Below are 13,088 nucleotides of genomic sequence, written 5' to 3'. Positions count from 1 at the left end.
GGCCCCCCGGGGGGCCCCCCTCGTGGCTGCGGCGGGCCGTGGGGCCCTCCCCAGCTCTTGCAGACTCCCCCAGAGGCATTGCCAACTCGCTGCAACGCAGGGGCCCCCAAAGGGGAAGCAAATCGAAACCCAATCATTCGAATTTGCCCACAAGCCCGAGGCTGGGGGGCCCCCCCTGTTTGGGTGTGGGGGTTTGTGCTGCTCCGCAGCAGAAGCTGGGGGCCCGCGCTGCTAACGCGAGGCAGAAGAGGCCCCTGCAGCTGCAGCAGCAGCAGCAGCAGCAGCAGCAGCACGCAGCAGGCGCTGCTGCTGGAGGGGCCCTCAAGGGCAGCCCAAGGGGGGCCCTCAGCACTGCGGGACCCTCTGCTGCGTCGCTGCACCGCAGCGCGAGCGTCAGCAACTGTTTGAACCGCAGCAGCAGCAGCAGCAGCGAGGGGAGCGGGGACAACAGCAGCAGCAGCAACTTGCCCACGGAAGCCGACCGCAACAGCAACAGCAGGTGGCGGTGCAGCAGCAGCAGCAGCAGCAGCAGACTCCGGAGAAGGCGGTGGCCTCACAGGGAGCCCTGCTCTTCAATTTCCCTCACAATGGTCTTGTGCTGCATCCGCTGGTTCGGTTTGCTGCTGCTGTCTTCAGCCCCGCTGCTGCTGTTCCTGCTGCTGCTGCCCATCGACTTCGTTGGCTGGCTGCAGGTTCCTGCAAGTCTTTGCCTCTTTGGCTCCCACATACCCCGACTGGTAAAGTATAATTTTATTTTTCAAAAGTTAAAATCAAAAGAATAATCATTTGTGGCGACTGAAAAGGACAATCATTTGTGGCAACTGTTAAGTGCGCGTTTCTGGAGTGTCTGTACACCTGAAAAGCCCGTTCAAAAACGTGGAAAACGCTTTCTGCATGCGCAGCTTTCCGCTTTCGCGATTTGAATTGTTTTTGGATTTATTTATTATAATTTCCTGTTTATTTTATTATTTTCTTTTTTGCCCTGCAGTGCTTCATGATCCAGGCCAAGTCGCACGAGTGCCTCCCCGTGCCACTCGTTCTCATGGGGGTCTTGTGCAACGGCTGCTGGGCGCTGCTGGGGTACATTTCGGGGCTGAGTGCAGTTTGCTGCGTCGGCGTTGTGGGTGGGTCAAAAAAAAACTTCAAAATAATAAAAAATAATTGAAAATAATTGAAAATAAATTCAAATAAACTCAAGTAACTTCGGGGCTGGCTTGGGTGGCGAGGGTTTCCCAAGCTTGAATATTTCCGCTGCCGATCTTATTTTCTAAATTTCCTCATTTCTGAAATACTTTTTGCACTTCTCTGTTCGAACTGAATGTGAATTTAATGGATTTGTTGCAGAAGAATTTGAACAATTTGAGTTGGAAGTCTCGTGGATCAGTTTGTTGCAGCGGTCTGTACACCGGAGGCGGTGAAAGCGTGCCTGTTGCAGCTGTGTGTACACCTGAGAGCCGCTGAAAACGTGCATTTTTCGGTTTTTTATTTGCCACTTTTTTGCATGCAGGCTATCTTTTTAGTGCCCTTCAAATGCACGTCATTTGGTGGTCAAAAGGCACACTAACTTTTGTCGATTTCGAGTTTATGGGCGGCGGCCGCTGCGCCCCAAACTGCAGAGAAGATGAACACCCCTCGCCACCCCCCCGGTGTTCTCCCAGAGGCTGAGGGGCTTTCAGTAGTGTATGCAGATTCTTTTTGGCCGAATTGCCTTTCATTTCTTTTATTTCTTTATTTCTTTATTTCTTTGTTTATTTGTTTTGCTGCTCCCCGCTGCTCGGCTGCAGCAAAAGCCGAAAGTGCCGCCAGCGCGGAAACCAAACAGCAGATGCAGCGCCGCTCACAGCTGCTGCCGCTGAGCAGCAGCCCGCGGGGCCCCACAGCTGCTGCGCCAGCAGCGCGCAGCTGCTGCAGCGCGCTGCTGCCGCAGCGCGCAGCTGCTGCAGCGCGCTGCTGCTGCAGCGCGCAGCTGCTGCAGAGCGCAGCTGCTGCAGCCCCAGAGCGTCTGCAGACTTCAGCTGAGCGCCGCAGCTCTTTGCCTAGCTGCTGCTGTCCTGCTGCTGCAGCGACGCGGCAAGCCAGATCTGCTGCTGCTTTAAAAACCGCCCAAAGGCCTCTCATGAAACTCGTCGCATGCACTCGCAAGTGCACAATCTGTTAGCTGCCAAACGAGTAACGAGTAAGCAGTTGTAGATACACCCTAGCTTGAAATAAACACAAGAAAGGATGCAAACTCCTGAAATGCTCTTCATTCCAGTTCAATTCACGAAACCTCTCCAGCGCCCGCGGGGGCAGTTGCTGATGAATCTTGTGAATCTTAAACCACAAAGAGGCCAAGATTGTGAATATTAAATCACAAGAGAAGATAAATTGTAAATATTAAACAAAAAAGAGCTCTTTACTGGTTTTTCTGCGCTTTTCAGTGGCATGGTGTTCGTAGATACAGCGGAGTGGCGTTGAAGGCTCCGACTGAGCCTTCTGCAGTATCAGTGGCTGAGAAAGCTGCTTAAATATTACAAAAAGGATACTTTTTTTAAATTTAAATATTAAAAAAGGAAATTTGAAGGTAAAAAGGCGCATTTAAAGCACGCGCTCTCGTACGTACACTACTGGTCTGGCTGGTGCGTGGCACTGCCGACGGCTCGAGCAGCGCGAGCTAGGCGAGCTCGTTTCTACCATTAATCTGTTTTTGGTGTTTTTATTCTTAAAAAAAGAAAAAAGATCTTGAACGCAGTTCTAGCGCCATCCTCGCTGCTGCGCTGCCAGGGGTATTGGCGGCTGCTGGTTTCCGCAGTAGAGTTGTGGGGCGGAAGGGGTAAATTCAGGAATGCTGGGGAAGCAGCGCAGCACTGCAGTTTAAATGAATTGCGTTTTTCAAATTCCAGAAAATTAAATAAAATATTTTGGAATGAATGCGCGATTAAGCTGCGCAGGCTGTGCCTATTCGCAGCGTGAATGCCGCTGCCGACAGCAGCACCGCTGGTCACCACGCAGCAGTGCAGTGGGAAGTTTCGTCTGCGTCGCGCATTCTTACCGGCCCCTGTCTATCTCCTTTCTTTAATTCTTCCAACTTTTATTTTGATTAAAAAAGTAAAATAGCCGTCAGGACCAGCGAAAGAGCCCAGCGTTTGGCTTGTCTGGGGTGGGTCACCTGCGCTGGGAGCCAGGTAACCAGACGTGCAGATGTCGTGCGCGGTGGCCTGAGCTCGTTCTTCCTCTTGTGTCCATCTTCTTTTCATGTTTTTGCATTTTGTAGTAAAGTATTTGCGGGAAAAGGTTTTACAGGTTCGAATTGGAAGGTTTGGCCCGTGGGCAGCAGCAGGTTCCCGCAGGCAGCAGCAGGTTTCCCAGCGAAACGCAGAAACCCTTTCCCCTGTGGCCCCTTGTTGCATTCCTTTTCTTGAAATACTGCAACCTGGCTGGTGAGAAGGCAAAAAGTCTTCGTTTTAAGGCCTTGTCCACTAATTTCGCAGTGGCGGCCAGCCCAGGATGTTGAACCCGGAAGCCCTGGCCGCGCCGCCGGCGGCTGGGGGCTCCGCCGCCAGCCAGCCCCCCCTTGTGGAGGACTTGTCCCCAAATGGCACTTCTCAGAGGCAGCAGCTGGGCTCGAGAAGTGCAGAGTCGAACAAAGAAAGCGCGAGCCCCCCGGCCGCAGAGCCCGCGAAGCAGCGCAAGCGGTTCGCGCGCATGAAGCAGAAAGGATCGGAAATGTTGGACGCAGCTTTCGCGCGCCACGGAATGATTGTGTACGACCACGCGTGGAAGTTCATAGTGGGGTTTGGAATTCTGAGTGCGGCGATGGCCCTGGGGATCTTCTTCCGCAAAAACGAATACGACATGTTCAAGTTGTACAGCTACCCGGGGGCCCCCAGCCACAACGTGCGCCAGCTCCTGGAGTCCACCTTCAAGCCCCAGCGCTTCAACTACTTCTTTGTGTCCCGAAACGACAACATTTTGACGAAGGAGGGCATGCAGCAGGTGAGCAGCCTCGTGGACGCGGTCAAGAGGCTCACTGTGAACCGCGACGACGTGGTGACAGACGAATACGGAAACGAACTCGACTCCAACGTCCAGTCCCCCGAAGACCTCCCCCCTGTGCTCACTTACGAAGATCTCTGTGTCCGAGACTCCTGGGATGACTGCAGCGTGCTTTCCGTCTTGGAGTTGTACTCGTCGGAGCGGCAGTGGGGGCGGCCGATCACGACCAGCGAGTGGCCGCTCGCGGTGAACATACACTCCAGAAAGGCTTTCCACCTCGAGTCGCTTCTCGGGGACATGCGCATTTCCGTAGTAGATGGCGGGGACCACCAGATCCACAGAGTTACTGGTGCGGCGGCCTGCTTGCTGCGCTTCGACTTGCAAGGCGACGCCGCAGTGGCTCCGTACTCTGCTGCCTTGGAGCGCAAAATAGAAGAAGTTGCAAAGTCTTTTGCTGTAGAGGGTTTCACACTCACTTACAAACTCGAAAGGTCCATTGCAGACGAGCTCATGCGCTCCTCCTCCATGGGCCCCGCGGAAACTGTGGCGCTGGTGCTGGCCACGCTGACAGTGTTGACTTACACAGTAGTAGTGAACACCACCACGAACTACAGAACGAAAACGCTGCCTGCCATTGTTTCGGTTGCTTCCACGCTGCTGGGCTACGCGGGGGGCGCGGGCTTCATCTACTTCTGCGGAGTTGAACACACGCCGCCTGCAGACGCGACGCCTTTCCTGGTGCTGGGCATTGGTGTGGACAATGCTTTTGTGCTTTTGAACTCTTATTGCCTCACTTTTCTGCACGACACGCCGCGGCAAAGGATCATCAGCACTGCGCGCGACGCGGGGGTGTCCATCACGATCACCACCATGACCAGCGTGGCGGCGCTCATCATTGGCGCCGTCTGCCCCTTCTTCAGCATCAGCAAGTTCTCAATTGTTACGGCCTTTTGCTTGGCCTGGTCCTACGTCCTCGCCCAGACGATCTTCCTCGGCTGCCTCTCCCTGGACGCCAGGAGGGAAGCTTACTACACCCGCAAGGCGAAAGAGGCGGCCCTGGCTGCCCAGAAGGAGTACCGTTCCCAGTCCGCCATGGAGCGCCTGCCTTCCCCTTCAAACAGATCCGTCAAATCCCCCCAAAGCCTCGAAAGCAACAGGGGCTCCGACTCCCTGGGGAGCCCCCTGAGCTTCCAAGGACGCTCAGGCACGGAAGGCAAGAGAACACCTTATGAAATACGCGACGCGCCAGTTGAACAGATACAAGTGGCCTCGGCCCCACAGGAAACCCCCGTTTCTGCACCCCCGCAGCAGATTTCCTCCTCCTCGGCTGTGGGGCCCGAGGGCCACTCTGTAGACATGCAGGGCTGCAGCGCCCATGACCCCCGGGAAACCGAACTGCTCGTGGCTCTGAAGAAACTCTCGACTTACGAGCTGGCCTCCCTCATGACCTTCCGCATGCAGCACATTTGGCAGCGCCACCGCGAGATCGTGGCCAAGTACTTCCAGTCCACAGCTGCGCGCTTCGAACAGAGGGAGGGCACCGGCGGCGGCTGCGGCTTCTCAACTCTCTTCGGCCTTCTCCGCAAAGGCTCCAAGACGGAGCCCAAGGACCAGGCAGAGCAAAGCGCTGCTGCGCAGCCGCCAGTCAGAGGCGACTCTCTCGAGGCCGGAACACTGCAGGAGGATCAGGCCAGCGCGAAGGCAGTGCAGCCAGAAGAGGCGGACAGATCTGTAGCTGGAGAGCCGGTAGCAGCAGACGAGGCCCTTCTGAGGTGCACATTCACTCAGGAAACAGAAACATGCCACTGCAAGCTGCCTGCAACCCTGCCGACCAAGCTGCACCTCCGCAGCAGTAGCTCCCCGCTGCTGCTTGTGAAGGGTGGGAGTGAAGCAGAGCTTGTGGATAATATTCCACCTTAATTCGCTCCAAATGTTCTGATCTCATTGCTTGCGCAGGAAAGAGGAGTCCGAGGCTGCGTCGGAGGCGCTGCAGCTGCAGGAGGATGCGGAGGACTCTGGTCCTCGCGCCGTGCGTATGCGCATGGGAAAGCCAGCTGATGGATACATGTTGATGGAGGAAAAGGAGTTTTTGGTTGTGCTCGACAGGTACATTAACGAGCCGAAAGGAAATGTAGGCAAGATCTACAGAAGGATTCTCGGGAAGTACTACTGCAGGTAAAGCCATGGCCAAGCGAACCAGCTGAACGGCGGATCACCATCGAATGAAAACTTAACAATGCAAAATGTCAATGCCAAGCACCACTTGGATGCTCACTGAGGCTGCCTGGGACCCCGTAGTTTGCTTTACATGCTTGGCGGACAAAAGAGCCTGCTGAGGAATGTCGTATCTGCATGCTCCTCTTTCTCTAAGTTGAACTCCTTGGTTCCCTTCGTCGTGGCTGCTACTGTGCTGCTGCCTCTGCTGCAGGCTGATGGGGAATAGATGGGTGCGGCGGCTTGTGTTTGTTGGCTTTGCTGCTCTTGTTGGCATCGCCATCTACGGAGTGACACAAATGGAAACCGGCATCACTGCAGACGAGATCACACCGACCGACTCCCACCTTATTGTGAGCAGCAATTAGTTCTAGTATGGTATTCAAGCCTTGAGACTTACTCGCATTCACGGCTCAGCGGCTAGGAGTGCGTCACGTTTCCTCATCTAGTTTATCATTTTGTTAGCCCTTGGATCTGCACTCTTGCTGTCAAAAAGGGTAGTTTAAAGCTGTCAGTCGCAGTCATGCGTGCTTTGCTTTTGCGCCGTTTTTGCTGGTCTCAGCCGTTTTTCGCAGATCGCGCCAAGTACTTCAGCTCTCTTGGAGAGGAGGTGACAGTCTTCTTTCCCAAGAGGGAAAGCTGGGCCGATAAGGAAGTCAAGGAACGCATCATGACAGTCAACAAGGAACTCATGGCCTCTGGCCATGCTCTTGCCCTCTACAACGGGATGGCCAGGTTCCTCGAGGAGAAGAACGCTTCCTTACAAGATGGAAACGAAAGGGAATTCTATGACGCGTATGCTGACCCTATATCAGATTTGTTATTGAGTCATGTTCTGAAGTTTAGCGTCCAGTGCCCAGTTATGGCACTGCAAGTCCTGCCTATTCAGCTGCAGCAAAATCTCACTTCGCTGTTCATCAAGGCTTCATGAGCAGCAGATTTGGCTTTTGCGCCGTCGCCTCTCCCTTTCCAACTTAAGGGCTGCGCGGCCATCCACGCAATTGCTTGTTGTGTTCTGTTTCCATTTGTTTCTGCCATCTCAGGCTATACACATGGCTTCAGGAAGACCCTGTTGGCCGTCAGTTCCGCACTTCCTTTCTGTGGGACACCCGGCCGCCGGGTTCTCCCGGGCCTCGCCTCGCTGCGTGGAAGTTCACATTTTGGTTGCCTCATTCTCTCGACGCCGATCTGCTGCTGGATTGGTTCAAACACACTCAGAAACTGATCCGCGACTCTGCAGAGTACTTCGAGTGCCACGCCTTCACGCCGCTGGCCCTGCTTTGGGAAAGTGACCCGTTCACAGTCAAGAGCACAGTTAACAGTCTTCTGTCAGCCCTTCTTGCTATCATCTTTGTGAGTGTCGTCCCAATCCCTGCAACTGGTCCCTTTGCATGTTTCACAATCTGATGGACTGGGTATGAGAGATGAGACTTTCCAGTCACTTACCTTAGTTTCGCCTCTGCTGTCTTTTGCAGAGAGGAACAAGGAATTAGTTTCATTTTACGATTTTCGGCGAGATTGTTTGCACCTTTTCCTGTGATGCAGTGTTGGAAAGTTTCACTGTTTGCTGTGTCCTTTGCGGGTTTCTTAATGTGCAGATGACGGTGCTGCTGATTCCTGATCTGCTGTCCGTGCTGATCGTGGCATTCACAGTGCTGCTTGTTGATTTATGCCTCTTCGGCTTCATGACCTTGTGGGGTCTGCGCCTGAACCTCATCACTATGGTGAACTTACTGCTGGCCATTGGTAAGCTGAGCTGGCTTGCGCCACCTAGAGAGGCTGGTGTTGCTCAGGTGGAGTGATGCTGCGTTCAAGGCTCCTGCATAGAAGCGGCACTTGCTTTCATTTGATATTTCTGCTGCTCTGACTGCTGCCGCTTTTGTTTACTTTGAATTCAGGTTACTCAGTGGACAGCACTCTGTTCCTGCTGCATGCCTTCACCCACGGCTGCGGAGCCACGCGGGAGGCGCGCATGACGGAAGGCATGTTGATGATGGGCTGCCCAGTGGCCAACGGCATGCTCAGTACTTTGCTGGCCGTTTTCTACCTCGTGGGTACCACCAAGTTCGTGCTGATTGCCTTCTTCAGGATGATGGTTCTGGTAAGTACATATTTGTCTGCGTGTGCTGGATGATATGGTAATAGTAGTACTCTCATGAGACAGCCTTCAAGAGTGATTTGCGTTGCATTGCGGAGTTCATGCAATAATGGCTTCATTGAAAACTAGCGTCCACACTTTACCGATTTGGAGTTTCTTTGGCCTTGTGCTGCTGCAGGTTCTCGTGTTGTCTTTTGGGTTTGGTATGATCCTGCTTCCCGCCGTGTTGTGCATTATTGGTCCACTGCCCCCTAACCCGCCCGTTGTGTCCTACAGCGCGGCGAAGCCCGTGGAGGGCACGGCAACAATCCCCCCACAGAAAGCGAGTGCTGCGCTGGCCATCGAAGGGGAAAGCAGCCCCGTGGTTGGCGGATCTGCAGCTGCTTATGAATCCCCGGTCCTCAAGAAAGTCGACTAAGGTTGCTTGCAGGAAACGGGAGGAGGAACACTTATAGAAAGCAATCGTGTTTTCCAAAGGAAGAAAACGGGAGAAACCACCGCTCCGCGAAGCATACGGTGCCTTCTGCAAATGTGCACGATAATCCGTGCCTGAAGGAAACATCAGCACGCTACCCCTCTAGAAATGGTGCGGGACTGTGCCGTTTTGGCATCATCCCGCGAGCATCCAGGTGAAGGAAGGTTGCAGCCTGTCATACTACAGTGTCTAGGCCATGAGCGCCAGCCCCAACTGGGGCTGCTCGTTTGGGGATATGTTTCAACTGGGATACTGCGGTGTGGGCGGTCACAGCCGCGTGGCTGTGAACGCTGCGGCTTGAGGTGGGTCGTTACACAAATATACGCCTTGACTGACGCACTGCGTTGCGCTAGTGACTGAAAATGTGCAGACATAAATTATCCGGGCCCCTGCCCCTACTGAAAGGGCTCGGCTAGCCATCTTAACCTGGAGCCTAATTCCAGGAAGCAAGGGGGAGAAACTGGCCTGGGCGGGTCCAAAGTAATTGCAGGAATGCAATATCGAAGGCAACTTGAGGTCCCCAGCCCTGACAACTCACGAGACAGCTTTGAGTCAGAGATTCCCTCAAGAAGCGTAAAAGAATTGCGGAGAGTAGGACTGAAGCTAAAAAGTTTACACTTATGCAGTATGCTGTTACGTTTCCGAATAGATTAGCCAGCGGCAGGCAACAACTCCTCAGTGTGCCGTACCTCGGCGAAAACAGAAATCAATTGAAATAAATAGAAACGCAATACATATTTCCTGCACCGGCCCGCCAGAAATGGAGAGACGGCAGGTTGAGGGGCAACGTACTTCAATGAAGCCTTGCTTAGAAGCAAGCCTATGAAATAAGCCGCGGAACGACCTCTCCCCCCGAACGCAGTCTACAATAATCCATTTCGGAATGAAAGAATGATTCTCTGTAAAGCTAAAACTGCTGTAGATCGCGCCTACGAGGCTGAAAATAGTGCATGGCACTGCGCCCCCAGCGAGACTGTCAGTGGCGCGCTGAGCTCGCTTCCGCTTTGCTCAAGGCCAACAGCAAGCCAGACTAGGCTGATCCTGCGGGACAGAGGAACGTGGAAGAAGGGGGAAGGCCTGTATCTCTTGTTTACCGCCTTCGGCTCTTCTTGCGGGTTGCCAGCCACACAAGGAGCCCTACAAGTCCAATGACCAAGATGCCGCCGCTGATGATCAAAATGATTTCTATCGTAGACAGCCCCGTGTCGGGGGCTTGGTAGTAGGCGGGCGCGGGCCCAAAGCCCACAGCCGGAGCCATTGTCATGGGCTGAGCCCCCATGGCTCCTCCTTGAATCAAGTTTACTCCTGTTCCCAGCATGCCCGTGAGCAGCTGGTCAAAGATCTGCTTCACGCCCACCTGCAGGTGCGACGCTGCAGGGCTTTCATTTACAAGCAAAGGGTCTTTGCTTTCAGCCTGCAGCTCTAAGGATTCCGTGCCTTTCAAGGCGGCCTCTTGAGCCTCAGCGTCAAGGGCGTCACTAGATAGAACTCCCTGGTCTCCCCGACGGAAACGCCCGCTTCCCACGCGCTCTTCGCTTGCTGCCAAACGCTTATTTAAAGCTTTTGTTTCGATTTTGCTGTCATTTTCAGCACTAAAGGTTTCAGGGGCTTTATTGCTGACGCTGCTCGCAGTCACCGCAGAGCTCGCCGGGTCGGCCAGAGCGCCTCTGGCCCCTTTGACACTGCTCAGACCTTCTTTTGTGTTCTTCTGAGAGCTGCTGGAAAGAAGAAAGAACGATTTGGGTCCCTCCACCTCGGGAGGCGCGGCCTGAGGATACAGACGAGTCAAAGGCGCTCCTGTGCAGCCACCCAAGGAGGTGAATGCAACGGCTACAAGCAGCCATCGCAGGACAGAGGTGCCCCGCATCTCCCACCCTTTTAGTCGATGCCTAAAGAGAGGCAGCGGAGGCGCTGCAAGGCGGCGGTCTCATGCATGTGCCCTTCTTCCCTTTGAGTTGCACCCCTGGCACGGCCCGAGACAAGAAGAGAGGGAACTGAGACTGACGAGTGGGCGGACACTCTAAAAGCCAGTATCCGTGTTGCCCAAAGGCTAAAATCTCTGGTTCTTTGGCCTCAGTGATTTGATAGGTCCATGTTGTGCTTATGAATGGGACACAGACGACGAGGGCAATGGGCTGGTCCAGCCAGATCAAGCACCGTTACCTGTCTTCCCTGCAAGCTGAAGCCGAGTTTACTAAAAGCCTCGAATATATTTTACAAACAAAAATCTTGAAAACATTAGTCGAGGCTTCAGATACTTGAAAAGAGAACAAAGTTACCACTCGAGCACCACCGCCCACTCGCGCTGGTCGGGGCCCCGTGCCCGCACGATTCTCGGCAAAACAAGCCAAAAAGCGGCAAGCCGGGAAGTCCTTGCGGCTCTTCAATTAAAAGACAAATGCATTTGTGTATTGCTTTTTTCTTGACGCTTTTAGATCGGCGTGGCCCTTCCACGAAGCGCGCCTTCTGTTGTGGCGAGTAGGGAACAGATGTGCTCGATATTGGCTAGCCACGAGAAGACGTACATTTGAGCATGCAGCCAGTAAATGACAAAACGAGGTAAATATAAGTAGTTTGGAAAGCTTTTAGTTTCCGCAGAAAAGAGGAAATGGCCCAACTCGCTGTCTTATGAAGTCGGCGGCGCAGCAGACTCGACAGAGGCGAAAGACGAACAGGCTCTGCTTAGAGTTGATAAGGAGTCACTCTGCCTCCAGTGCCTTTTTTGGCATAATTCTAGATTATTCTTTCCCAAAAGGCAGAGACACAGTGCCGGCAAGCCCGAAGTTACGTATATTTTGAGAGGCAGTCGCTGGCGTCGCTTCGCCGCTACTGCTACACATAAAAGGGGTGAGCGTAGGAGGTGTTTTACGACAAAGAAAGGCATTAGACTCTTTTTGCCTTTTTGAATTGCCTTCTGGTGCCTCAAGTGCTGAAAGATCCCTCAGCAAGAGGTGAGGCCACACGTAGCTGTGCAAGTTCTGGTTTTCTCCGCTAATGGATGACGTCAACTGTGACGGCTAAAGCTGCAGACACCAATTGAATGCCTCTATAGTGCTGCTGCAAAGTCGTCGAAGTGCACCTGACTGCCTGGGAAGAGAGGGCGTGAGCTTCGTTGAAGGCACTACAAGTGAATGCGTCTCCTGTTCGACTAATCTGTAAAATGCGGATATCCTGACACATGCGACGCGGAGCCTATCGAACCAGGGAACTAAGAGTGAAGCTTCGTCTTAGTTGCCAAGCGCTATCGTTGAAAGTGTCTTTGAGCGAAGGGGTAGGTCACTTTGCCGGTGGCTGTCCTGATGAGGTCTGGTTGGCGAGGGTTGCAAAAGCACACTGCTTCAAATCAGCTTTGCTCTGCTTTGAAAAATAGAAAAGCAAGGATCAATGAAAAGTGCCTAAAAGTTGAATTATTGTAGCCAGCACATGGCGAGATTTTCTTCTTGGCAACGTGGCTGAACTCTGCCCTTACCAGAAAAAGCTTTATGCCTCCAGTGGTACGCGAAGTTGATTACCAGCCTGAGTCCACACGAATAGATTCAAAAAGCCAAAAAATAATTCTTTTGGCCAAAAGAAACTCTGGAGCCAAGGCCTTGTCTGTAGACTTGAAGGGGAGAGCCGCATCTGAATCGCATAGATGCATGGCTTTGTTGAGATTCAGAGAAAATAAGCAACTCTGGAGAGCTGCAAAACCTGCAGTTACTCTTATGTAACGCTTCGCTATCAAATAGCTTCATTGTGAGCAGCTTTTCTTCCGGCTTTATCAGCTTGCTTTCCTTTCACTTATTTCAGTGCTCTGCTTAAGCCAGCTCATACTCGCAAAGATACTCCTTTTCGTGAACACATAAACTGATGTGCTCATGTCTAGATAAAGAGTAACCGCCAAACTCAGAAGCCCCCCCAGAAAGTTGAAATCCATAGGCCCTGATCCTTTACTGCATACCGACATCTAATTTAGCTGTGCCGTTTCGACTGTTTTCGCGGGGATATGCATTTATTGGCTGGAATTCTACATCAAGTCCTTAATGCTAGCTGGTAGTCAACGCTAAGCGACGTTTCGAGCTCTAAGGTAGAAAACATAGTCGGGCACGTTGGAATTTATCAAGTGCTCTCACTAGATAAATTCCAACATGGCGTTGGCCTGTAACATCGTTAAAGGCATCTCCTTCATTGCTGACGTGTGTTTGCTCAGCGTTGTGGTGTATCCGTGCGTTCTGTCCACTTTTTTTGGCCTAATCTATCATTAGAGGCAACTGCTTCCGCCGAACTACCTTCTGAAGTGACGTGACTTCCTCAGGTGCTCTTCTCTTATCAAACATCTCACCTTCG

At 53.0% G+C, this 13,088-nt stretch overlaps 3 protein-coding genes across 3 annotated transcripts in view; 2 read left to right on the top strand and 1 right to left on the bottom strand.

Moving 5' to 3' along the window:
- ETH_00005035 (uncharacterized protein) overlaps nucleotides 1-1,564 on the top strand; it is a gene marked incomplete at both ends in the record, with an annotated part of 2,935 nt that extends 1,371 nt beyond the window's left edge. The window contains 3 exons of the mRNA XM_013372398.1: nucleotides 64-737; nucleotides 989-1,120; nucleotides 1,508-1,564. Coding sequence (XP_013227852.1) covers nucleotides 64-737; nucleotides 989-1,120; nucleotides 1,508-1,564 — 863 coding nt within the window. The remainder of the gene's footprint in view (nucleotides 1-63; nucleotides 738-988; nucleotides 1,121-1,507) is intronic.
- A 1,922-nt stretch (nucleotides 1,565-3,486) lies between these two features.
- ETH_00005030 (patched transmembrane domain-containing protein, putative) lies at nucleotides 3,487-8,705 on the top strand (the record flags this gene model as incomplete). The annotated part of the gene is made up of 8 exons (XM_013372397.1): nucleotides 3,487-5,747; nucleotides 5,932-6,150; nucleotides 6,404-6,542; nucleotides 6,752-6,984; nucleotides 7,233-7,542; nucleotides 7,788-7,935; nucleotides 8,088-8,290; nucleotides 8,466-8,705. 8 exons carry the CDS (start codon nucleotides 3,487-3,489, stop codon nucleotides 8,703-8,705), a joined length of 3,753 nt encoding a protein of 1,250 aa, XP_013227851.1.
- Nucleotides 8,706-9,852: 1,147 nt separating this feature from the next.
- ETH_00005025 (uncharacterized protein) lies at nucleotides 9,853-10,629 on the bottom strand (the record flags this gene model as incomplete). The annotated part of the gene is made up of 1 exon (XM_013372396.1): nucleotides 9,853-10,629. One exon carries the CDS (start codon nucleotides 10,627-10,629, stop codon nucleotides 9,853-9,855), a length of 777 nt encoding a protein of 258 aa, XP_013227850.1.
- Between the last annotated feature and the right edge of the window lie 2,459 nt (nucleotides 10,630-13,088).

This window comes from Eimeria tenella, genomic scaffold, assembly GCF_000499545.2.
Source record: "Eimeria tenella Houghton genomic scaffold, Eth_scaff1, whole genome shotgun sequence".
NCBI classification, from domain to species: Eukaryota; Apicomplexa; class Conoidasida; order Eucoccidiorida; family Eimeriidae; genus Eimeria; species Eimeria tenella.
Note: the sequence above shows the minus strand (reverse complement) of the source record. Positions and strands in the feature narration are given on the sequence as shown.